The sequence below is a fragment of the Netta rufina genome, assembly GCF_964035555.1.
Source record: "Netta rufina genome assembly, chromosome: 5".
NCBI classification, from domain to species: domain Eukaryota; kingdom Metazoa; phylum Chordata; class Aves; order Anseriformes; family Anatidae; genus Netta; species Netta rufina.
This window is the reverse complement of record NC_140128.1, coordinates 5,496,538-5,524,318: the sequence shown is the minus strand read 5'-3', so window position 1 is coordinate 5,524,318 and position 27,781 is coordinate 5,496,538. Positions and strand designations below refer to the sequence as shown.

General features: G+C 36.3%; 1 protein-coding gene across 1 annotated transcript in view; it reads right to left on the bottom strand.

The window, feature by feature from the left end:
- The window catches only part of OTOG (otogelin), a gene marked incomplete at both ends in the record, with an annotated part of 102,664 nt that overhangs the window by 21,775 nt on the left and 53,108 nt on the right, over positions 1-27,781 (bottom strand). The window contains 12 exons of the mRNA XM_084286949.1: positions 736-919; positions 1,321-1,410; positions 2,902-3,038; positions 4,085-4,253; positions 4,859-6,612; positions 6,862-8,703; positions 9,125-9,204; positions 10,109-10,226; positions 19,693-19,971; positions 22,111-22,269; positions 25,635-25,661; positions 26,707-26,863. Of these exons, the coding sequence (XP_084143075.1) occupies positions 736-919; positions 1,321-1,410; positions 2,902-3,038; positions 4,085-4,253; positions 4,859-6,612; positions 6,862-8,703; positions 9,125-9,204; positions 10,109-10,226; positions 19,693-19,971; positions 22,111-22,269; positions 25,635-25,661; positions 26,707-26,863 (4,996 nt within the window). The remainder of the gene's footprint in view (positions 1-735; positions 920-1,320; positions 1,411-2,901; positions 3,039-4,084; positions 4,254-4,858; positions 6,613-6,861; positions 8,704-9,124; positions 9,205-10,108; positions 10,227-19,692; positions 19,972-22,110; positions 22,270-25,634; positions 25,662-26,706; positions 26,864-27,781) is intronic.

Sequence of the window (27,781 nt, the reverse complement as noted above, 5' to 3'; positions counted from 1 at the left end):
ACAGGCATTTGCCCTTTCTGAAACTGGCAAGATTTCCACTGTAATTATGAACTCTGTAACCCTGGTTTCCAGCTCCAAATTACAGCAGATAAATTTACAGATTCAGGTGTCACAGTAAGGATATAGAACAAAACAAAAACATGCTTGCAAAAACTATAGCACTAGCAGCTTATTCAAGGTCATGGTTTTTACAGAAAAGTAACTACATGAAAAGATTGAGCAGACGTAACAGAGTGCAGTATTGTGGTTATTTAACCCATTAGTATTAAAAAATTTCCCCTGAACTATTTCCTCTAACAGATAAACTAAGATAGATTCTCTCGAGTTAACAGTTCCTGTGAATTCTGACCTTTAGAAACTGAAAATAGCACAGATCACTTCCTATCAGATGGACAGCAAATACTAAATCTGTAAATGACCTTATTTGACATTACAAATTTATGTCTGACTTACTTATTTAGGTTTGGTTACAGCAATTGTGCTTGTGATTCCAACAGGCTACATTCAGAAGCAAAACTGTCAGTAAAAAGTGAATACATTGATAGGTATCAAATTGTATTTCAATAACCAACCAAATTATTAATCATTTCATGTTAATAGGTGTTTGTTTGTTTAATTTGCAGTGGTCTGCAATAACTCTTTTAAGCAAGATTCTACAAAAGATGTAATTAGGAAAATGTGGTTCCTTATCAAAGCATCTGAATATCTTTATTTCTAGCAGTACTCTATACTTACCACATAGTCCCAAAGCTTTTGGTTCTCTGGTAGTATTGAACTCTATGATCATCACACCTGTGTTGTGAAACCACTGAATTCTGAGTTTTGTTGGGGTCTCAACTGCATACTTGAAGCCTGAATCCTCCACCTTGTATCCGTATTTTCTAACAGTAGGCCAAGCAAATCTTGAATTTACTGTTATCTAAAATGAACACAGAGAAGAGTTTAAATGTCAGGTACCAAATGCTGTAGGTGGAAGAACTAAAGTCATATTTTCAACAGTTTATGAATCTATCTCCTAATTTAAAAAGAAGCTAGGCTCATCTTCACAAAGGTATCTAGGCACTAAAGAGAACAACAATCACTTCAACTGCCTTACTCCGTGACTTATCTCATTAACTGTCCTTTTACCACAGTTTGACTCTTTGAATTTACAAGTTTACTAAAATTCCCAAGTCCTAACAATAAAATACACTACCTGCTGTGTCTTATGCTAAACTTCCATATCCACATGATAAGATAGCTGATGAATAGATAGCAGAAGTTAGCAGAAATAAGATGCTATTTGGAAGGCAGAGAAAATTAAAACCTCAAAGTACTTACTTTTCTACTTAAACGATTGATAATAATTTGGTTTGATACATAGGTTAAGTTCAACATTGCAAGGCACAGGGAAGTTGAATTTGTATTGTTCTGTGGAGAAAGCAAAAATATATAAACCAGTGATAATGTAAAAAAGCTTTATACATTAGCTGTTTATTATTTTTAGATACCAGGACATTAAGGATTGTTTGTGTATATTTTTAAGACAGGAAAGCTGCAACTGTTTGTACTTTCAAGTTTGTACTACAAGGTTCATCTGGATAAGTTCATTTTGTAAAATACACACACAAAATATTATTGTACTAAGGAACTGTGTTGTATCACCCATTCTCTAAATTATAACAGATATAAAGGTTTTCAGAAAAAAAAAAAAAAAAAAAAAAAAAAAGAAAAAAGTACAGCGGAATAGCTCTTTGGACATTGAAAAATAGGAACTACATATCTGAAGGTAAGCAAAAAGAGGACTGGGAATGATAAATTTATATGATCAATGAATGGTACAGAAGAAATGGATCAGAAATACATGCACACAAAAAAGAAATAGCATTTAATATAACAAAGCAAAAATATGAAAAGTCAGAAACAGATCTGCTTTGTTATACCAATCATATTGAACTTCTAGAACTAACTTCGATAAGGTACTACACTATTCATGACCAAACCTTGTGTGAATATTTATATGGATGTCAACATTACCTAGCTTTCACAGAAGAGGCTGGAGTTAAAAGAATTTTGTAAAGGCAATTATTCCACACTCATGAGCACTTAACTCTTCATGACATAAAGCCAATCTCTACACCACCCACTAGACACGATATTCTGTAATTGCTCCTTGTTGGGTTTTTCTCTTCTCTCTCTGAAATGGCAAATACTTACCCCCATCCAAGACCTAGAAATGTACTAGGTGGTCTATTTTTTTCTGACAATACTACATTCTTTAAGGGATCTCAAGATCGGTGTTTCTGGTGCAAATTTCTCCACATGAAAATATTTGAAAAGTGATACAATGAAATACATTGCTAGGTTGTGCTAGCCAGCATTCCTTGAAAAAAAATTAGGGTTGAATGAAACTTAATAAGGAATTCAAGTGTGTTAATCCTCACTCCACAAGGCAGTGCCTGATGAACTGCCAAGTGAGCTAATGCAGCTTCAGAAAGTTCTTTCAAATTCTACATATCTTCTCTTTTGCACAGTAAAGTCAAGTGAAGCTAGATACACAAAAAATAGCCCTCTACAATGGTACTTTTTACATGCTGGTGGGAGCGACTAATAAATGCACATCTATTTAATCTCACAACATTGCCTGTTTTACACATAAAATAAGATAATACGGATCTACCTCTCACCTTCCAGCTGTTTCAGAATAAAATATGCCCATACAATTCTTGCAAAGTATTGTGAAGTGCAAGTACAATTCATAGATATTGCATAGGATTGAATAATTAAACACAATTGCATACAAATATTATAACCTTTTATTCAGAAAGATGTGCATTAGAGGAATATATGTGTAACTCATTCCCAAGATACATCTTATTACCAGTACTGAACATCCTTCGTTAGCTGATAAACATTAGTTACCATTCTACAGTCAAGGACATGGATGCTTATAGTTTCATCTTGAGTTTGACTAACAATGTAGGATGCTTCTTTGAATAAAGCCAGATGATTTCCATCATAGGTTACAATGCTCAGATCAGAGAAAATTGTGCAACGACCTAAGAAAAATAAAAATAAAAATAAAAATAAAAATAAAAATAAAAATAAAAATAAAATGAATGTATTTTCTAACTTAATAATATATTTTCTAACTTAGGCTACTTTCTGTAAATACTACAAAATAGAAAGATAAAATATTGAGTTATATAAGATTAAATTCTTTGCTGTACAGTTTAACATATACAGCACATTTTCAGGTATATGTCGTCACCTTTGCTTGCATCTCTGTAAAGGGACAACAGAGTCAAATCCTTCATATTCTAGTGGGACAATTTGCAGTCCTCTGCAATCAGTTACTTTCTTACAGTTCTTGCCAGCACAGTTTTATAATTTTTACAAGCCCTAAACTAGAAAAAACATGGATGGCAGTGTATCATGCCAGATCCTTAATTCCCCTTTAGTCTTGTTTCTAAGGAGGGAGTTCTTGTTGCATGTTCCTTTCTTTCCAGGCTTACTGCTAAAGCTTTTATGTTTCAAATGGTTTGGAGTTCTTCTCTTAGATATTTCGTATTCTAGATTGTAAGTGGAAATTTGCATTGCTTATCTCTGCATCCTTTCTTTGCCACTATGGATTAAATTTAATTTTCTTTAAGGTTTGGATGCATCCTGCCTAATTCTATGTAATTGAAGGGAGTGACTACAGTACAGCTATGCTTCTAGAGTCCCCGGGCTGTTAACAGTGATTGGTAATGTACTCTAGGAGTGTTCTCATCCTGAAGTATGTATACAATCAACCATAAAATCCACTGGCTATACTGACTATGTCTCCTCTGATTAGACAGAACACAGGTCTAAGTCAGGCAAGTCCATTGCAGATATCTAAAGCTGGATAAGATATTCATCTTACATTAAAGGAGTATTTTGATTTCATTTAATCAGGTGTAGAACTACATTTACAAATCACATTAGACAACAAATAAACTGCACAATATGGAACATCTTTTTCTACACCATGGTTATAGAAGTGTTAGTTCTTAGCCTTCTTGCAAATGCATTAAATTGTTAACTAAGATCACTTTAAAAGTACTGCAAAATTAAAACTTACATGCACATTCCCACTTTGGACAGCATTTGTCCCCATTCATTTGAGTAGCAAATCCTAAAACTCCACAGCTGGGTTGAGTTGCATTGTATGGGCAGTTCTGCGACTTATTGACTTGGATCAGTTGTCCATCCAAGCAAATGTATTTTATGCACTCATTCTCTGTGATTGGCTAAGGCACATTTAAAAGACATTGGTTACCATTCTTATCAAGCTAACATTACAATGCTGCAGAGTATTTGCTCAAAAGGGGGCTCACATTCTTCAGGTACAGAATACTTATGGTGGAAGATTTAAGCGAAATGCATCTTTGAAAATCTGACCATTCTGAGGACAGTTTAAAATTCAGTCCTGTTGTAAATTGCAGAACAGATATATATATTTTTTTAACTTTAAAATAAAATGAGTTGAGAATAAAAAGTATGGAAGAACAGAAGTAGGAAGAGTAGGATCTGTGGGAAGGAAGGTTACATGACAGAAAAATATTATTGAAGAACATAAAGAACCATATTTTGCCAAAAATATTCTTGTAATAATCATACTCAGAAAACTGTTGCCCAAAAAGTAGTGCATTATAGCACTTACGAAAATCATGCACAATTGAAGTCACCCAGACTTAAAGATATAACTGTAAAAATAATAGCTTGCCCTGTTTAATGCCGATATTTCATATCCTAAAGATCAATACATGTCTCTCAAATAATGATTTTATCAGTGTGTAAAAGTAAGCCAGATATATTCAAAACCAAACAGATAAACATGTATAATATTACTCACTGTACAAGTCTGGAGAGTTGCTGTTTCTCTAGGCAGAATAGAAGTTGATGTTGTGACTCCTAACATGGCTTCAGCTGTTGACAATCCATCAGAAAATGTTGTAGTCAAACCATAAAGTGGTTTGGTAGATAAATAGGCAAATGAGGAAACTGATGGAGCTGTTGTGACATTTGAATGGTCAGGTATCATTAATAGTGAACTCACAGAAGGTGTTTGTATCTCAGATGTTATTCCAAGTTTTGAAGTGTGTGTAGTACTGGCCAATGATGCAGGTATAGAAGAAGGTTTTGGTTCAGAGGATGAATGTATGGTGAACAGTCTTGACACACTTACATTAGAAGGAGCTGCAGTTATGTTTGTGAAATATGGAGAATAAAATGTCCGAGGTACTTCTGAGGTAATGGTAACACTTTGAGTATGGACAGGTTGCATTTCTGTCATTAATTCCAGCTCTTCAGATTTTTCTGTAGCAGGGGACATAGGCTCTTTTGCTTTTGAAGTAACAGAAAAATAGGATGGCTTCACAGAGGTTGTGATGGATTCTGTTACAGCTTTTGCTTTGTCTGAGGTTGCTGATATAATAGTGATGTTTTGCTCTGTACTGCTCATCACTGAAGAGGCTGAAGCTGCAGCTGATGTATGGACTGCAGCTGAAAACTCTGTACTTGCTAGAGAAGTGGAACTGTAGGCGGTGGTTGAACGTGTGACTTGCTTTGGCAACACTGCAGTTTTCTCTGTAGTACTTTTACCCATTGATGTGGATGCTGTTGAAATCACAGGGGTGAAAAAGGCACCTACGGATGACTCACTGCCCATCACGATGGGAATTTCTGTTGTTTCTGGTAACAAAAGTGAAGAGGTCAGCTTAAATTCTGGTGAAATTGTTGTTTCAGGCGTTTGACTTGAAAGAAGTGATTCAGTAACTGAGGACTGCCACGTGAATTTTACACCAGTATCTGCCTTCTGTGTAGAAAATGAAGGAAAGGCATCTTTTTTAATGGTTGAAGAAGAAGTTGCAAGCACTTCTGGTGAAGAAGGGAGAATTCTGGTACCAAAAGTCAAGTCAGCTGTTTTTCTATCAGGGCCTGTAGACTGTAAAACAGAAGTTTTTGGCATATACAGCTGTGTAACTGAATCAGTTAAATGTAACTCTTTTTCAGTTTGTAAAATAACTTGTGTAGGACCTAATGAGGTAGATAACACACTTGAATGAATGCCTTTAGGTAGGAAGGTAGTTAAGGGGGGTGAGGAAATCAATTCTACCATAGCTTCAGTTGTGCTTAATAGAATTTGTGGCTGATCAGTGGATTTTGCTAGAGTTTCTGCAGGATGATGGTAAATTGGAGTACTGCTTAGGCCTGTCAAGGTAGGCTTAGAAGTCTGATGAGCAAGTTTTGTATCTGTTTCAGTCAAAAAATGCAGTATAGTCACAGCCTTAGTAGTCTGTGCTGGAAGTTTATCTCCTGAAGATGTTTGTTGAGGGAAGGAGCCCACTGAAGATGGAGTAAAGGATTTCTGAGCTGTAGAAGCAGTAGATTTTACTGTATCTGTTATACTTTTAACTGTAGACTTCAATGCTGTAGAAACTACTTTAGTTTCTACAGGGTATTTTGGTGGGGTTGTTACTTCCAGCATTACTTGTGTTAAAGAAGGTGAAGAAACTGATTTATCTGCTAGATACTGAGAGGTGGAGAAAGTGTGAGACTTTGTTAATGGAAGTACAGCAGAAGTGGATAGAGTTGATTTTTCTTTGTCTGTCATTGCTTTGGTTGTTATATGCTGAATGCTGAATTCAGAGGACGGAGAGAATATAGCATAAGTAGTATTTAAAATGGCTCTGCCTGGCAATTTGTCATATGGTACTGTTGTTATTGGACTTGAATGCTCTGCTATAGTGGATAAAGTAGAGAAAGTCAGGAGTGAGGAGGTCTTTTCTGTTCCTAACTTAGATTTTGTTATAGTCGTTCTTGGATATGAAGAGATGGGTTCATGGGATGTTGTACGTATTGGACTGAGAGCTGTCAGTGATGCTTCTTTTCCGTATGTGGGTAATGAAGGAAGAGAAAGATTTAAAGAGATTAGAGAGCTTGGTGGTGAAGAAGGGAAAGCGGATGGTTTTCTAGGGGAGATGCTAGAAATTCTTTCCACTTCTGATTCTTCAGGCTGTGTGGTTAACAATGTGGTTTCAGTTGCTCTAAGGGGAGTACGTGGAGATCCAGTGAAGGACGTTGTTTCATCTGACTCTCTTTTTGTAGCTATGAAAGGAACTGTAGTGGTTTCTTTTGATGAGATAAAGGTTTTCTTTGCTGATGTGGTAACATTACCTGAATATGCTGAAGTGCTTGTCTTCACTGTACTTAAAGCCAAAGGTGATGTGTATTCAGTAAATGTTTTTCCAGAAAACAAAGTTGATTTTGCTACTAATTCAAAAGGCGATGTTATTTTGGATGTTACCTCAATAGACAATGGTGTCACTCTGGTAGTCTCAGGTAAAGCAGGATATTTAGTGTACAGTGTAGTCAAGAGCTCTGTTATGTTTAGAACTACGTGTGAGGGATACCCTGTTGTTGACACAGTTTTAAATGTTTTTTTTAATTCACCTAAAGCTGGAGAAGCAGGAGTAGGAACAGACACTGAAGGTCTTTTTGGAGAAAGAGTGGTGGATTTTTCAGTTTTAGAACTAGGACGCAGTGAATATGGAGGCAAATAGGAACTAGATATATGCTTCACACGAGATGCTGTTTTGAGAGTTTCCTTTCCATGAGTTGTAAATGGTAAAACAGTTGTTTCTAATGATTTCTCTGGAGTTCGCAGAGTTGTTTTCTTTGGACCTAAGGTTGTAGTGAAAGGTACCCCCGCAGTATCTGTCAGGTGATGAACCATTTCAATAGGAGGTTTTGTAATTGCCTCTCCTAATGAAACAGGCAGTGTGGATGTTGGCAAAAATACAGTCTTTCCACTTTGTTCTGTTGAAGCATTTGCTGTTTTGGTTGTTTCTGAAGATGCTGGTTTTAGCAAAGACAGAGTAGTGATCACAGGAGAAAATGATGTTACTGTAACTTTACCTACTGTGGTAGAAGACTGTCCTATGCTTACTTCTGTCCTTTCTGAAGTTCCTGTTAGGTTCACTGATGATATATAGGAAGGCAAAACCAGAAGAGGTAATGTGGAATATCGGGGCTGATGTGCAGTAGTTTTTTCTGTTCTTGATTCAAATGAAGGGGGTGTAAATGTTGTCAGCCCTTCTGTTTTTACTTGTGCTTCTTTTGTGGGAAGTGTCTTCATGGCTATTTCTGATATTTCCATTATTTTAGTTTTGACTGGCAATTCTGTTGTTCTAAGTGTGGTTGGTGTCCCAGTAAAAGTAGAAATTGGTTTGCCTTCTGATCCTGTGCTTTTAGTCACTGCACGTGTAGCAGTTACTGTGTAAGGTTCTGTAGCCCTCAGTAGCTTAGTGGAACCACTGCTGATCAGTTGTGTCTTTGTGGAGGTTTCTGAAGTGGCAACAAGAGAAGACAAGCTTACATTAGATTTTGCTGTCACAGACATTCCTGTAGTTCTCCCAAATGATGTAATTTCTGCTGACTGTGAAGAAATATATGATGATAAAGTTATGTCTGGAAGCGTTGTATTAGTTGTTACAGCTGAAAATTTAGTTTTCCCTGTAGTTGCAGTGAATTTCAATTTTGAAGCAAGTGTTGTTTCTGTGTCCTTTGCTTCAGGTACGGGAAATGAAGTTACTATTTCACTGATCACTGCCGAAGTTGTACTTGATGTTACGTGTGAAACTGCTGGTGTTTGAAAGATGGTTGGTAAAGGTGGACTATCATCTGCAGGTTCAATGCCTGAAATAAGAAACAAATAAATGACAGTCTGGTATTTATAAATAAATTACAGACAAAGCTAGCGGAGCTAGAAGGAGTTTACATTAATTCATTTAGCTCTGATTTTTTCACATGCTTTTATACTTCTAAACTTCATAAAATTCAAAAATAAGTTAATTCAATCATTTTCTCCACATCTAATATTACTGAAATATTTTATGAAGAAAGAACATTTTTCTTATTTTAGAAGTACTCCAGTTTTTGAGGAGTGAAACTCTTTCTAAACTAAACTAGATGTTCAGTGAAAACTCAAACATTGTATAACTAAGATCATAATTACACAAATTTAAACACCCTTATTTGAAAAATTGACAAAAACATAACCTCGGACATTAATAAGCTAAATATCATACATAATATATATATTTTTTTTCAAACATACAGTCTTCAAAATACACGCATCTTTGAGTGATTTCATCCAGCAACATATTGAGAGGACACACAGGGATGCATCCTTCCACTCTAGAAAAAAAACAATCATTGTTAACTGGTTGAAGAGTATCGTCAACTATCAAGCATTTAATTTTAAGCAAACACTATTAATTTATAAAGTAGTTTTGAGTAGAGAGCCTTGTTCTATCTAAATCTCATCATCTCAGTGTACTCCTTCAAAACATCATTGCTTACATTCCATGGCTTACATTCTCACATAGACCTAAGCTAAAGCATGAACTCAGTGATATTCAGCCTGAATGTTCACAGGTTCAACGGTAACTGTTGTCACCTAAGAAATGCCACAGCTTTTTTGCACACCAAAATCTACATGCCACTTTTGCAAAACTTAGTACAAATTAGTAAAACAGAAAAGAAAAATGCCAGGACAAACACAGTTGTTGAAATGCCATAATTGAGTGTGATGAGGCACTGGAACAGGTTGCCCAGAGAAGCTGTGAAACACAACTGGCCCAGGAGGTTTTCAAGACTAGGTTGGATGGGGCTTTGGGCAACCTGATCTAGTGCAAGGCATCCCTGCCCATAGCAAGGGGGTTGGAACTAGATGACCTTTAAGGCTCCTTCCAACCAAACCATTCTATGACTCTATGATAATGAAAACACAGGGGTACAACTATCTGAAACAACATTAACAGCATTTCTTTTTATTAATACACTGTAATACCCTCCAGCATGAAAGCTACAAATATACTTGTAATTCCAAACTCTGGCAGTACTTATCTAACAACTGCTGTCTAGAGACGTCATTTTCATGCAGCTGCCACAGCAATTTTTATTTCACTTCTTTTCTTCTTCATTCATCTCCTTCCACATGAATACAGATCTGCTGTACTAAGCCTACATCTGGTCACTCATATGCTTATTATGCTGTGTATTACACAAATTACATAATTTTCCATTTGCAAAAACTTACTTTGGTACTGCCTGACAGTTTTGTCCCAAAGGATCCCTGCATGTTTTGAAACAAGGACTTGCACAGGCATCATAATGCCATTCACATGCAGAACGTGATATAAGTTTGTATTTGGCATCTGAAAAACAACCAAGATCTGTTAATTTCATATATATTTCTACAAACACACACACACATATATATCACTAAGAAGCACAGCTAGTTCACTGCAGCTCTAAATCTTCTACTGTTTCTACCTGTATTCCCTACAAATAAAATTGTTAATATTTTTTGACTGTTTAGGTCTTTGTGAAACATAGAGAAACAGTATATTGCAGAGTACTGGCTCTGCAAGCTGTATTGCTCTTTGCAGTATAAAACATGCCATGATTACTGAATTTACAATCACTTGAAAATAAAGCCACGTAAGTCAGAGCTGTTGTTTTAAAAAGCTTTTGAAAAGCATAACAACAATGAATCTTGTGGTTATTCAATTAAAATGCAAAAACAGGATAAAGATTCAGTACAATTCTGCTGTTACGATCAAAAGAAAAAGCACCAGTTGGAAACACTGATATAATTTATAACACAGTGTATCATAACTGTGGTTTGCCTGGTGTTAAAATTAGCTGAGATAGGTGTACTAACTTTTATGATACAATTGCATTTTAAAAGCTAAAATGAACACAAATAACCAAAGCAAATAATCTGGTATTAGGCCAATTTAGTCTCTTTACAACAATGCATCTTAACAGTTGACCTTCTCAGAAACACTTTAAGATAGGCATTCCAAGAGAATAATTGAAACCTAAACCATTTTGAACCTGAAATTCTAACTGGTGGTCAAAGCAACTGAGAAATGATCATATTTTGTCTTGGAAATTTTAACTGAAAATATATATTTCAGCATACAAAATGCTATCAAAAAATAAAACACACAATGGCAAACTGAAAACCAACAAAACCAACCAACAAACCCACCCAGCCAACTTGCCTTCAGAAAATCTATGTAGATAATGTTTATTGAAATGCTTCAAATCTGGATAATTGAAACCCAAAGTACAAATACAGGTAAAGGAAGAGTTAAAATTCAGAGTGAAAATAAACATAAGTAAGGATCAGTTACACAATACTTATTAAATTATGCAATGACTTTACAGAATGAATGTAAAGATGACAAATCAATGGACTCAGTCATAGACTGAATATAATACCTCAGAGAAACAAAGTTTCGGCAATCATATGGGTGGTATACATGGGGGCATACACTTGCATGTTCAAATGCATTACATGCTTTCCTTTTCACTATATCTCTGTCCCATCTGCATGCAGAATGGTTTCCCATATCAATGCTGGATGTACTCCAGTGGCTCTTCCAAGTCCGTGTGACTTATGCAATCCATCTGGATTTTGGTACCTGAACTACAACAGCCCACCTCAGCTCCTTCCTGTAGCAGCCAGGGTAGGGCATTGGCACTTTCCTTACATCTGTACCTAAAGAAAAACACCACCATGACATATTTGTCCCCTCTAGACTGCTAAAAGTGGTCTGAAACCTATGTGGTTCAGAGCCTGTGAACAATAGCTGCACTTGAACAATACTTATATTAATGACCAGAAAGAGAATGCTTACTGCTTAGAAGGACTTTTCATTTTGGGTCTTTGTAAATCTTTTTGCTTTTAAGTTTTGCTGATCTTTACTGATACACAGAGACTAGTTCTTTTACACCTTCCTCGCGACACTCATCTTTCCTGGAAAATCTAAGAAAACATTTTTCCTGCAATTTAGCAGCATCTGCACTTATGGTTAGTTACTCCTCTGCAATTATTAACCATAAATGTCTTCCTTTTTAGTACAAATAATTATCTTAAATCAAAGGTATAAATCAAACGCAGACACCCACACCCTTATTAGAGTAAGAGTGTGTATGTTGCCATCTAGTGTTTTAACACTTTTAACATTTTGTCCTACACAGGGACGTGGGTGCTGCTTTCAAAAACATGACTCTTAATGACAATAACAAATGTATTTACAAAGTTACTATCCTATACAGAAATAAGAACACTTCCTGAATTAATCTGTGAACCTTCTTGTGAAACTGACTCAAATTATGTAAATCTAATGGAGGAAAGGAATTATTTCCATACATTTTGGAATGTCTGAATGACTGATGCATCAGGTTTTGCATTCACTGACAGGTCAGAGTAAAAAGATTTAAGGACAAATGTATATACGACAAAAAGAACACATCTGAGACCTACTGGAACAAGCATTCACTACCCATAGTAACAACCAGCTACCACACTATATTCTAGCACAGTCTAGGAAATCTCATTCATCAGACTACCTTAGACTAGGTATGGAGACAGATCCATAACTTTTAACTCAACAGTAATCACAACAGAAGTTTCAAACACAATAAAGGCACAAGCTTGGTAGAACACATCTGACAACCTGATGATGAATGCCAGTTTCTCAATTTAGCAGAACAATGATCTTGAATTAACACTTGCAACTGCTGAGCTTAACATCTTTTCTCCCATTCTTTATATGAACTTCATCTTTTATGAAGCTATTGCCCCATTTCCCTCAAGCATTCCTAGAGATTACGTTCAAAGAGTTTGCAGGCATTGCATGCCTTGATAGGAAATAGTGTGGAGCTTGTACATAAAGGCATACAGCATTTGCTGAGTGCAACATGAACATCGATTTCCATAAGGAACTAACAAAATCATGCTTTTCTGCAAAATTTCTCCCTGATTCTGCAGAACAAAGGACAGACAATAGATGAATCCATGAACCTTGTCATAAAAATGATTTTCAAAGGAGAGCTGTAGAACCAATGGGTGCTTAATTTTCTAGTCAATGGATGTGAAGGTACTCAACATGCCATACAAAGCTCTATTCATTTTTTGTAGTGTGTAAATTGTATAAAAGAACAGACCGTATCACCACAGCAAGAGCTGAATATATTCCATAAATTGGTTTCCAGAATCTCCAAAGTTTTCAGTACATCTCAAGTAAACCCATCAGATAAAGTGAAATACATGCTTTATGAATTATGGGAAAATGCCTCTACATCATTGGACAATTTTCAGCTTATATTGATTTATTTTTATTCTTCGTATTTTAACTTTTCATTATTGACAACATCACTTCTGGAATGCCTATGCAACTCAAGGACCTACCTGACTGTGATAGCCACCATGAAAAACACACAGCAAGATGCAGTTCCTGCTTACAAAGTTTATGCTAAATAGAGATAAGGCAGAAAATGAATGTGAGATGAAACAGGCAGTCTTGTTCTAAACTACAATGAATTCAAGACTAAGCCAAGAGAATAATAAAGTATCCTTAAATCAAGGTAACGTAATAGATATTTTTGCCTCTTTTCACTACCTTTATATATAAACTATGAACCTAATACTCAGAGTCACTGGGGTAAAAGGAAAAGTAGCAACAATGGGCTCTAAAGCCATTTAAAGTACCTCTTCCAAAACTGAGGGTAATACTCCTTTCACTCTCTGTATTGATTTTAGATATTAAGTTTTATGCCGGAACTCGAGCACTGCTCTTCCCATCACAGAAAATACCATTGCTCAGAAACTGGATTTCACCAGCACAGGGCATGAATGCTTAATACTATTCAGGAGGCTAATCAGCCACCTCCACTACATGCTTCCCATTTTTTTAATAGTTAAATTCCCCCAACCAGCAAGCAGTAACATGAGCTTACTGTACTCTGTGCAACAGTACTGTTCACTCACAACAAAAGAATGATACACAGTTTACAGACAATGAGTCAAGATTCTTGTATCAGACGTGTTTTCCTCAAAAGGATTTACTATGGCATTTGAAGATAACCATGTACCTCCTGGTGAAGTCTCTCAGCATTTGTCTTCTATTTGGTGACAGAGCAAATCCTTAACAAAATGATGAAGTACGCCCTGGATGGCAGTCGTTCCTGTCAACATGCCAGCTGAGCCCACATTTATAGAATCACAGAAACACAGCATGATTTGGGTTGGAAGGGACATTAAAGCTCACACGGTTCCAACCCCCTTACATGGGCAGGGTCACTTCCCACAAGACCAGGTTGCTCAAAGCCCCATCCAGCCTGGCCTTGAACACCTCCAGGATGGGGCATCCGCAGCTTCTCTGAGCAACCTGTTCACCTCAACACCCTCAGAATAAAAAATTCCTTCCAAATACCTAAGCTAAACCTACCCTCTTTTAGTTTAAAACCGTTCTTCTTGTCCTCTTATTCCCTGACAAAGAGTGCCTCCCCAGCTTCCCTGTAGGCCCCATATAATGTCTCACCAGAGCCTTTTCTTCTCCAGGCTGAACAATACCAACTCCCTCAGCCTGTCTTTATAGAAGAGATGCTCCAGCGATCTGATCATCATTGTGGCCTTCCTCTTGATGTGTTCTGTTATTTCCACATCCTTCTTGTGCTGGGGGCCCCAGAACTGAAGGCAGGGCTCCAAGTGGGGTCTCACAACAGCAGAGCCGAGGGGGAGAATCCCCTCTCTTGTTCTGCTGGCCATACTTTTGGCTCATGTCATCATCATTTTTTTTCATCATTAATTTATTCTCATCGTTTGTTACTCTCTCATTTATTATTCTAATAATTTATTTAATGGCTTTAAACTAAAAAAGGGTGGATTTAGACTGGATATTCAGAAGAAATTCTTTACTCTGAGGGTGCTGAGGCAGTGGAACAGGTTGCCAGAGAAACTGTGGATGCCCCATCCATGGTAGTGTTCAAGGCCAGATTGGATGGGGCTTTGAGAGACCATTTTTGGTCTGGTGGGATATGTCCCTGCCTGCAGTAGGCTGGTTGGAATGAGATGATCTTTAAAGTCCCTTCCAAGCCAAAACATTCTATGATCCTATTTTACCTAACAGGAGCTGAGCATATAAATGGTTATGGTACTGTAGAAAGCTTTTGTATGAATGTGCCTATACACTTTGCCAACCCCATATGTATTTCTCTCACATGCTTGGACTTCAGAGAAGCATTTATGATCTTCATTTTCTGTGGCTTTCAAATTTAATTCTGTCGTAATAAGAACAGCCAGTACTGTAGTAGAACTACTAGTGTAATCCGATGAAGAGTTTTAATTTTATTTTTTACCACTGACAGATTGTGGTGTTCTGTTGAGTCACAATTACCTTTCTTAGTACCTTGGCCACTCTGTGTGTGTGTGTGTGTGTATTGACAATACCTACTGGTCACAAGTCCATCCTGCCATTTTTTATATTGACTTCTACCCCACAAGAATAACATTTGCCATTGTCAGAATGATTTCTTGCTATGTTCAAAAAAATCTATTTACTTGAAAAGAAAAAAAAAAAAAAAAAAAGTTTAATTATACTGACTTCAACAGAAGGTTGTATTTAAAATAAAGGTTAAGACTATGAAAAAAGGTATTTAAACTCTCCTTCTCCTCTTGTACCTTTTTATTTTGTTACTTTCCCCAAAGACTTAAAATAATTTAGAAGGAAGAAAAAATTTTTTTAGAATTCATTCTATTTATAACAGCAGCAAAACTCTGCTTAGTAACTCAGATTGCCTATCTCCTCAGTTACAAGTTTAGTAACATGAAATACTATCTACCCACTTAACACGTACAAACTACCAACAAACTCTGCCCATGACTTTCAAGTTTCTGCAATGAGAAATGTAAGCAAGTATCACTGAAAAGAATGAACTTTGTGCCTAGCCAAAACATAACTGAAAGCAAAATATAATTATCTACCTTTCAAATACTTTAGCTTTATTTTACTATTATGCTGGTGGATGAATATAATCCTGTTAACGTAACTATCTAATCTCCTCCTATTTATTCACTCAAAAGCAGGAGGTCAAACATTTGTCTTTGTGGTATAAATGGGAAAGATGTTATAATTCTCCAGGAACCTCAGTTTAATTCCAAGAGCTACACAGCAGATGTGTTTAGGGACATACTCGGAATTTGCAGGTAGAACAGCAGGTGCTCAGCATTATCCAGTCCCAAGCCCTAGGTCATGATCTCTGGGACTGGCAAAGCATACAAGCTCAATTTAAACTTAAGAGCAATTCAGCGTAAGTAAAACAGGGCATTAAAAAAATAAATAAATCTATTGATGGAAATAGGTATGAGTAAACAGAAGGTAACTAGTCAACTATATCATGTATAAATCTGACTAAAGACATAAGAGAATTTTGTAAAAAATAAATATATAAATTTAATTTTCAGTTTTGTACCGTGTTTCTGTACCATATTATATCTGTATAAGATACAAACGCTGAGAACAAGCAAAACGCCCTGTATCAAACATTGATAAATACCTCTGTGTGCAGTGTGCATATATCTACTGCATCTTGAGATTTTATCTGAAAATTCTCTCTGAGACAGCCGTTACATTTAAAGCAAGTTAGTTTTTTAAGCACATAGCTAACCTTATTAAGAACTTCACCACAGGATTTACATAATGCAAGTTACTTACATTTTTATAGTATATATAATATTAATCCACAGTGATATTAAAAGAGTAACGCATCTTATGATAATTCTGTGAATGGTAAAGTCAACCAGCTTGAGAACATGATTTAAAAAAAAAAAAAAAAAAAAAAAAAAAGATCAATTCCTGACTTCCTCTAATTTCTCAATAATTTCAAATGTGAATTGGAAACTTGACATCTCTGTCTCTGCTGTTCTGGTCAGACTAAGTGTATTCTTTCAACTGAATGCATAACAAAATAACCTACTGGCAAGTAAAATTTCCTGCAAAGAATGTAAAATCTATTTTCTTGTGACTACAAATATTTCCTTTTTACTATACATACTCTAGATACTCAAATTCAGTTATCAACTCAAACACCCAAATGTTTGTGAGAACAGGAGGGCAAACAAATCTAACTATAATGAAACAACTCCATTTAAAACCTGAGGTGACTATTCATGGAAATACTTCACAGTATTAGCCCATCCTATCTGTGTAATTTATAGTCAACGTATTTGAATGTGACAATATTTATTGCTATGAAACTGGAAAAAGTGACTCGTCAGCTGACTTTAAACAACCACGTATCTATTGCTGTGGTGATCAGGTCATTTAAAATTCTTCCTTTTGAATGTGCGTCACAGAGTATGAAGAAGTCTCATGAGGAACTTTCTGGCCAAGGGGATTTACTGGGCCTATTATTCTGCTCCCGATATTTATCCTCTGATTCCGCAGGAATAGCTGTTCCCTGTTCAAGAGTTTCTGATCTAATATGCAAAGCATTTACAACAGTCAGCAGGAAATCCAATATGCTTTTGCCTGTGCTCTCTGGAGCTGGTGTAACTTTTCCATTAACTTAAACAAATGCTGCTGTATTTTTAGACCGTGTAATTACCCTACATCAGCAGGCTGGGCCTTGTGAAAGTACACTGGAGAAAGATTCGAGCCCTGTGTTTCTCTGCTTATAAAACTCTGAAACCCAAGCCCTCGGATGTGGTGATTAATGAAATGCCTCTAGATCATTTGATCTGATCCCACTTGCTGAGGTAAATTGTTTTAGTTTTCCATTGGCATAGATAGGATTTTTTGGTATAATGACTGGAAGGTAAAGACTTCGCACTTGAAAAGACATACCACCCTGTGTTAATGGATGACCACTGAGAATTGGAACATGTTTTAGCCTTCTTCATTCCTTCCTCAAAGATGAAAGACTAAGGAGATATTTTTGTTATGTCCAAAAAAAGTTCTTTGCCTGAAATGCTGTATGAATGCCCTGGTAACAGCATTAGCTCTGTAATTCTGCTGTTCAAAAACCTCAACAGCTCTGCAATTTCAAGCATTTGTCAAGAGGCAACAGGCATTTGGCAATGACAAAATCTGTCATTTTTTCTGAAGTTGGAGTGTGCCAGTCAACAGCTGCATTAGGCTGTCATCATAATGCACCACAAAACATCAGCAGATTCACAATGCTACCATTAACGCTTTAATTCAATGTTTTGATAATAAGAAGCTCCACGAGGCATACAGTTGGCCTCTTCTGTCACAGAAGTCAACGCCTACTTCAGATTTGACTATGCCAAGAGATTCAAAATGGTCACAATAAAACATGGCCAGGCCATGCTTTGTTTGTTACAACAGCACATTTTCTTTTTTTTTTTTTTTTTGCTTGTAAAACAGTCTTGGTTTCAGAGAATGAAGAACTGGTTTATGAAAATTGTGTTACCAAGAATACCTATTAAAATATTTTTGCTACACCAGTAAATGAGTTACCGATATATTTAAATTTACAGCACAGTACAAAGCATTAGAACATAAAAATAATAAACACTTATTGTGATTTGGGAATTTTATATAGTGCACAAAGGCCAGTAGGTTTCAGCAATTAGTAGTTGTCATTGAGGTTCATAAAAAAGTCACACAGATGCATTAAAGCATCTGATATATTAAGACAACCTGATAATGCAATAAAGCAATAAATAAATCATTAACTAATAAAGCAAATGATAGTTTCATGAAAAATCTGCTTTCTTTTATTTTACAGTCCAATATAACTTCTTGTATCTCATTCCTGATCTGTAAGGCCATCTTCATTTCAGCACGTGGCTCTTGAGTACATGAAAAGACTTATTTCCTGTTATGAAAAGACTTATTTCCTGTTTTTTTGTTTGTTTGTTTGTTTGTTTTTTTACCAATCTAAATGAGACAGAGTTTGATTAATTGTGGAGTTTTTAATGCATGGCGTTTGTCAACAGTTCTTATGGCAGCAGATTCTACATCCCACAAAGTGTTCTAAGAATGTTGCCAACATTTGTGTTCCTTACATCTCCATGGAACGTGACTACTGTTAGGGAACAGGAATCTCTGAAGAAGGTAGAAACAGCCTCACAGCAGTCTACTTTGCATATTCAGAAGCTGCAACTGTCCAAGAAACATTAGAGAAAAAGACATCTGGATCCCCAAAAACAGGCATATATCACCACTTACGTGGCACCTGAAACACTAGAGGATAACATCACAGAAGGCACAGCCTCTGTGAGTTGGTACATGGATAAGGTCAAGGTGTTTTTCAGGTGAAATAAGGTTTGAGAGGTGTAATCTACAGGCATGTCCTTAGCACCGGATAGCACGACTTATGAGGCCACAAAGTTTACAATGAGAATGTACAGAAAACACAATCAGAAGGAAGGGAAGAGAAAACATCATCCACAGACCTTAACATAGAAACACACATTCTTTTTTTTTTTTTTTTTCCTATTCCCTTTGTGAATCCATTATTCATCAGCATGAATTTTCTATTCCTTGAGAATTTCCTCACAACCCACAAAGCAAATATTGCACAGAAACTTTGCTATAGTCTATGCATTTCCAAAACCAGTTGGCAAATACAGTGAAGTTGTGTGGGTATTTAATGACTTGTGACAAGAAAACAGAATCTCTTCCTTACTACAAAGCTCAAAGAAGATTTTGAGCCTGTCACAAACAAATTATCTGCACCTTCCAGTGATGCTGGGGAGAAGTAAGAAATATAGTCACCTCTGAAAATATCATTAAGAGTCAGCTTATATTTCCATGGGGAACAAAGTGATGTTCATAAAATACAACTTTAATTACCTACCTACTAGTTTAAAAAGGATTGACAGTCTGAATTCCTCTGAATGATGGTACTTCAGAAGCTCAACTGAAGATGCAGAAATGTGGATGAAGTATCCTGGTTTTGCAAATGATTCAAAGGAACTGTAACCAGAAAGCCATGTATTCTTGTGTATAACAAATGTTGATTTGTTGTGAAACTCTTCGCTTTTTTCCCATTTAGAAAGAACAAGGGTATTGTTGGAGGACAACTGAAGAAAATAATTAGGTCTCTCAGCTGTTTCAAATGAAACCAAGTTGGAATCTGAAAGAAAAAAAAAAAAAACAAAACAAAACAAAAAAAACACACATAAGTCATTTATGTGCCATAATAAACTAAAGTCACTCTGATGTAACATACTGCTATCAGTAGCATGGCCAATGAAAACTGGCAATGGCCTTATCAATGAAAATGCCCTGAATCTTTTAAAGAAAATATAATTATATATGGATTTTAGAGTCCTAGATTCTGACTAACACTTGTTTTTTTTTTTATTAGGACATTTGCCTACACCAGGACAAAGGAATATAGCCCAGCAGTCACTTAGAACTTCAGTTTACAGCCTTTGCTAACCATTTATTTAATAAAAATGTAAACTTCACCTAATTAGCTTTGCAAGTTATGCTTGCTGTCAGGAATTGATAGCTCAAGAGCTCAGCTTTTCATTAAAAATAAATTACAAAAATGTATTTTGCATTCAGCTTACAGATTTATGTATTCATTTCTAAGCAGTCAGCTCTCCAGCCCTTCCCCCAAGAAGGTTTACAGCAAAGCCCGTTTTCTGGCAAATGTATCCACATGATACCTTACCCTTAAAACAGTACTGCTGATTTCAAGCAAGCCCCTGTACGATCAATTGCAGAGTGGCAGATTTTGAGCCTGTTACAGGCATCTGTTTCTTACAAAATTACTTCATTCTGTTCTGCTGTAAACTCTTCTATTCTGTTGAAAAAAGCCATTAAACTACTGTAAAATCAACTAACCCTCCAGACCTGGATAGCATTTCTTGGGGAGGAAAAAAAAATAAAAATAAAAATAAAAAAAAAAAGCACAGAAAACAAATGATCTCTATTAAACAGATCCAGTGGTTTTTTTTGTTTGGTTGGTTTTTGTTTTTTATAACATGTATGGAAGATCAGCTTGGTTTTTGAGCATAAAAAATTTGACTTATTTGAAAAACTTAGTTGCACTTGTATCTTTTTAATAATTGCCTGTAGCAAGTAGCTATTTGTTCAATAATGACAGACACTCGGTATGATTTAGAATACCTGCCATACAGCCAATCAATTTCAAGATCCAAAATTTTCAGTGTCTATGATTTATCTGAAACTGATGAAACATATCCATTTTTCTGAGGTAGTGAAGAACCAACAAAGACACATAAATGAAGACATGGATATGAAAAATACAGCACTGATTTTACAAACTCCTCCATGGCCAAATGATGAAATACTATTCTCTTAAATTGAACTATAAGGCACCAATTCCACTTGCCAGGTTCAATTTTATACAGGAACAGTAGGACTGACCCTCCCTTTCCAAACCCAAAATGAATGCAATGTACAAGTCTCAAAGCTACGATTAATAAAAGCAATCTGGCCCTGGATATTCTGTTACATGAGCTCTTGTGTCAGTTCTATAGACAACAGTTAAATGCTTCTCAGTTTTTCAACTGACCCTTACCCCTTGTTTTTGATTACACAAAGACAGCCACCTTCAGGCTGTCCAAAGACATGATCAGTAGACTATAAGCAGTAAAATTATATTGAGGCTTCAGTGCTCTGTGAGCAGTAAAATTGGGTATGCAGACAACTATAGCATTTAATCAATGTCACAAAGTGCTGAATATATTCTTGTAAGTCTTCTCAACCTGTCTAAAAGTGTGCAAGACCTATTTCATCTGCTGAATTAACAACAGATTCCTTCACTGGGAAACTTAATTCAGGACAGGAAGACACATTCACAGCACACAACTTCAGCTCAAGTTGGAGCCAATGGTCATCTCTGTACAAGACAATAAGTGATGGTGGCAGACTGAGTGAATTAGAGAATACTTTTCTTATATCATCTCTTTCCCATTCTTTTCCATGTCCCAGTTCTGCCTGAGGAAAGGTGGAAGGAGCAACACATATCTGAAGCACTGGGCTACAATACTGGTTTGGGGGCTTCTGAAGGTTGGGGTTAGAGAAGAATTGTTAGTTTTTCAACTAAAAGTATCTGTTTCTAAAGCTAACATCATGTAATTAAACCAGCTAAATCAAAACTTTGGCAGACAACATTAAGGTGCAGAATCAGCTGACATGAAAAGATTTTTTTACCCAGGTCTGTAGTTAGACATAGGCTAGTATTCAAAGAGAGAATGTGCTCTGCCTTACTTAAGCCTCTACATTACAGGGACTTTACCATGTGATTTGGGTTTATAAAGTCCTGAAGTAAGCATAAAGCTCACTGCGTGTCCATCTTCTTGTCTCACAGGGAAAACAAAACCATCCACCAGTTTCACTGCCAGTACAAATTCCCCATCCAAGTAGCTGACCAGTTTGTATGGGCCCTTTCCCAGAGCTGTGGAGAAAAAAAAAAAAGCCAGAATTATCTTTCATGCCCAATGTCACACATGCTTGAGTTCTACATAACAATACAGCACACGAAGAGAAATACATCTCTCTGCTCTGAAAACTCTAGGTGCTATATATTAAACTGTAATGACAACCAAAACAAAGTTACACTTTTTTAGAAAATACCTGTTCTCAAAACTATCCAAATTACCTAGACAGTACTAAGTACTAGTACTGAAGAGCTGAAGACTCAAGACTTTGAGACTCAAAACTTGAGACCTGAAGATTCAAGATTTCTCAAGACTCACCATTAGCTTCTCCTTTTTCTCCTTCTCATCCACTTTTCTAAGTTAACTGAGTCATCAGTTAATTGATTTAGAAGTAAATAGTGTTCTACAGACCATCCTGTGATGTAAATTTTTTACTTGTAAGTCTCTATCAATTCTTACTATTATTTAAAACCAATTTTACTCGTGTCCACAGTGTGAGGCATTTTGCAGGAAATAGTTTGTTGCTGTCAAATATCAAAGAACTCCTTGAACAAAAAGCTTGACATGAGTCAGCAGTGCGTGCTTGCAGCCCAGAAGGCCAACTGCAGCCTGGGCTGCATCAAAAGAGGAGTGGCCAGCAGCTCAAGGGAAGTGTTTGTCCTCTCCACTCTGCTCTTGTGAGACTCCACTTGGAGTGGTGTGTCCAGGTCTGGAGGCCCCAGCACAGGAAGAATGTGGAGCTCTTGGAACGGGCCCAGAGGAGAGCCACTAAAATGGTGGCTGGAGCAGCTCTCCTATGAAGAAAGGCTGAGAGAATTGGGGCTGTTCAGCCTAAAGACGAGAAGGCTCCGAGGTGACTTCATTGCAGTTTTTTAGTACTTAAAGGTGGTTTATAAAAAAGATGGTGAGCAACTTTTTACTCAATCAGATAATGACAGGACAAGGGAGAACGGTTTTAAACTAAAAGAGGGAAGATTTAGATTAGAGGTTAGGAGGAAACGCTTCACTCAAAGGGTGATGATGCACTGGAAAACGGCTGCCCGGAGAAGCTGCAGATGCCCATTCCCTGAAGATGTTCAAGGTCAGATTGGATGAGGTTCTGGGCAACCTGCAGGGTGGCATCCCTGCCTTTGGTGGGGAGATGGAACTGGATGATCTTTAAGGTCCCTTCCAAGCCGAGCCATTCTATGATTCTATGATAACACTGGGAAGCATGACAGGAAGAAATCAGCATTGCATTTAAAGGAAAGGGCAAATTTTACCTATAGGTAAAAAAGATAGAAGCATGTGAGGTTGTCATTTCACAAATCTCACAATGCCACACTCCTTCAGTTAGTTCCAAGTTCACAGTATTTTGAAATTATTTTTGTAAACTCCTCTGTTAAAAACAGGCATTTTAGACCACACTTGAGCAATTTATTGCACTACTGTTTTACCCACAAACCAGGAGATGGCAAGCATCCATCTAAGTTAGAAGTCTCCCAGAACTTCTCAGCTGATAGTTGCAGTTAATACCATTGATCCTCAAAATCTGTTCAAACAGGTTAAAACTACGAACTGAATTTTGAAGCTTGTTCTTGTATTCTGTCTCTCACTAATCTTAAAGGATATTAAGAGTTTTAAAATGCTAGGGAAGCTGCATGTGGTATGAACATGTGGCCCATGCACAGATAAACGTGTACAGTGATATCTGGTTACCTTTAGTGCAGGGAGCTGAAAAAATATTTTTAAAAATATTTAAAACATATATTATTCTGGATATGTTAATATACATTTAAGTTTTAGATCTCTAATCCATTCAAACTTGAGAAAAATCTATCAAATGAGAATTTCCCCTTACCAAAGACAAAAGCTCCTGCTTCTAGATTCATGAAAAAATGTTACAAAAAGTTACATACAAAAAACCTCTGTCTAAAAGAGTTTTTTAACCTTCCTGTCTCCAAAACTAAGTAATTTTTGGCAATGCTACTGTATTTGAGGTAGAAAAGGAAATTTTTTAGCACAAGGATTTATTTTTTTTTTTCCACTAGCAGCTCTGGAACATCCTATGTTGAGTATTTATGAGCTGGATTAGCAAGCAGTGGGAAGATGAGATTAAATAAATATATATTAAGCATGTTTATTGCAAACTTTTCCAATGTACAACCCTCCCGTATTCCAAGTAATTTGTCAGTGAGAAATCAGCAAAAAATAAAACTGATACCACACTTCAGAAGTTTATGTTACCATCCAACTTCACTACTAACACACGCTACTGCCACAGATGTTAGAGGCACTGCCATTTCCATCTGTTACAACTGCAAGATTACCTCATCTCAGGCTGTATTTCATTTATAAAACAAAACATAACAGAAATTTAAAACTGAAACCATCTCCTATTCAACTGAACTTTATTTAAACTAATTTAACAGCTTAAATAGTGATTTAGCTAAAATTCCACTGAATTATCAACTTGAAGCTACTCAAAATCTTTTCAACCAGTATATGTATCAGAAATGGTAGCTTCTTGGCCAGATAGCTTGGGGCTGATATGTCGCACAAGTCCCTCCTAACTTAGACTCAGTTCTTCTCCAAAATCTTATTTGGGGTAAGCTGCTGCAATATGGAGTCTAACAGAAGACCAGAATATCCTGATAGACATGTTTCTATGTGAGCATGATAAAAAGAGTTATAGAATAAATAGCCGCAGTCCTGATCGTTCCTTATACCAGGCTGGCTTACAGTGCTTACATCTATGCCATGTCTAACAATGCAGACACCCTCAATATAACTTTAAAATAGTCTGCATAAAGATTCCAGTGCTACCACAGTAATACAGAAGCACAAACTGTATCCAGTACCAATTAACCACTCAAGAACTTTGTATCAGTTTTACACCTTTCTCTGAGATCCATCATAATATACAAGCAATACTTGTTGCTCAAAAATTTAAAGCTAAGTCAGGCATACCAAAACAGATAGTTTAACATTTAGTCACAGAAAGTTGAATTATATTAATTACTAGCTCTCTCTGGTGGCTGCACACGGGATGACCATTGGTTTAACAGAAACAACAGGTATCAAGTTTTTGACTGCATTACTCCTTAAGCAAGGAGTGCCACTAGTACTATGGGCTGAATATTCTATTAATTACTTCATTGTTACCCATAAACATATAGCAACTGAGATAAACAGACATGGGCCTACATTAAGAGGATCATTAAAAGCCTTTGGAAAAGCAAAATAAAAAAAAAAAAAAGGGGTAAAATAGATTATTCGTTACTTTAATAATATATCATTTGCAACCGTTTTCATCAACACAGTATTTTTAAACAAAATACTACGAGTAATATAAATAAACCAAAGATTCTATATTCTTATTATCAGCTCCTTTAGGACTTACCTTTGTTGAAATATTCACAATCATAAGCTAAAAAATAGAAAGAAAAGAAAGAACAATTGCACACATTCTGCAGATAAACAGGTTTTCCATTATCCTTTATTGATTGAGTTGTAAATCAACTATTTGGCTAAGCTATATCACACATAAGCATTTGTTCAAACATTTATTATTGCTTAATATTTATTTCACTACACTGATTTAAATAAAGCATTACTTTCTAGCAGAAATCCTAAGCTTATGTATCTATAGTTGGCTTTTTGCGACCTCTAGTGGCTAAGGCTAAACTTTGCTGTCTTTCCATGCTCGTTTTGAAACACGCATGCATCGTTTCTATCAAAAATTATGAATAATCCTCTTGCTCTACAACAAATTTCCTGTGACTCTGAGAAAGCTGCATGTTCTCCCTGTGCCACTGAAAAGCTGTAAAGATGTGTTTGTTTGTTTCCTTCAATCCTTTCTTTTTTTTGCCCTCTTCCACTACATCTTTGCGGAAATGACTGTCTTGTGTTAGACATTTGCACCAGGTGCCATAGAAAAATGTCTCAGATTTTTATTTTATTTTATTTTATTTACAACCTCTCAGCACTGCTGAATGGGAATAGCAAGATAATTACAAAATTCTGCTTAAAATCCTTTATTTATTTTTCTTTCAGAAGACTTATCTTCTACATTTGTACTGGAGGGAGCACTAAGGCACAGCTATGTTTCCTGGACTCTGTTAATTTTTCTTTTTAACAGAAGTTCAGTTTGAGGGATGTCCTTCATGCCATATCCTAATATCCATTTACCATGACCTCTCCTTTCACATCATGGGACAAGGAAGAAAAACTAGAAGTGCATCACTCACCAATATGGAAAGGAATATGTGATCCAGCTACACAAAAATGAGCATGGAGATTAGTGAGAGGCACACGCTCATCTTTCCACCCCACAGCCACTCATGCTGTAGCTCCGCTAATTTGTCTTAAGAGTTTCCTTCCTGGTTTTAGGGAACTCAGTGTGTTTGATTTTTCCATAAGGGGTCTCATGAATACAGTGGCAGCCACTGGCCATGCTTGTTAAGGAAACTTACGACACACTCTAGGGGATCTCCAGTCTACAGAAACTCCATGCTGGCAGCACTGATGGGCATATGCTGACACACTTGTACAGAAACACTCACAGTCACCTCCTTGGTTACAACCGCATGTATCTGTCAAGCAGTTTGAGTAAAACCAGGTGACATCAATCTGGAAATACAAATATTACTAATTAAAACTATTCATACAGACACTGGCAACAATCAGCACAAAGCCACAATTCCTTCAAAATTTAACTTATAAGACTTCTATTAAAGATTTGAACTTACACGTCTTCTTGAAATACAAGAAAAACAGTGTATTAGAACATATCATAAAATCTTGTACAGTACTCAGTAATAATTAAATCAATGACCCACTACAAACATGCAGGCTGAGATGTTAATATGAGCTCATTTTGCATGCCTTTAAACCATAATAAACTATATAGAAGCTTATTAAATAAGAGAAACTCTTTCTAAACTGACCACAAATAAATATATCCCAGGAGTGTTAATAACGCTAGATACATGTAAAATGTAAGAATTAATAAAATAGATGGAAAACTTTTCCCATGAGAGTGGTTCATTCTCTTCGTGTAATTAAGCAATTTTATGGGACAGCTTGTGATTTTCCCCTCAGATTACTCTGAAGTCTTGTCTTAAGGGACAAAATTTCAAAGAAATCTGTCAATGTTAATTTGCTTATTGAACTGTTATACATTCTACATGGATTTACACTTAAATATTTACAGACATAAGGAACACAACTGATACCTTTCACAGTGAACTAAAACCAATGTTTCATTAATACAACTTTAACATTGCCTTCCCTTTTCCTCCAAAATAATATTATACAAAACAACCCTGCAAGATTCCTTGTTGTCTTTCATGAAGAATCTCCTTTCTCCCTAGGAACCCTTCCGACACTTACAGTTTCTACACTATGCACACAGTTTCAACACCAGAACATCTTGGGATACGTCACTCTCCATATAACACCTAGCTCTGGAAATCAGCTCTCCCCATTCTTGAACTGAGCCTGAGCCTGATGACTGTCTGAACAAGTTGTACGGTTCATTTTACTTAG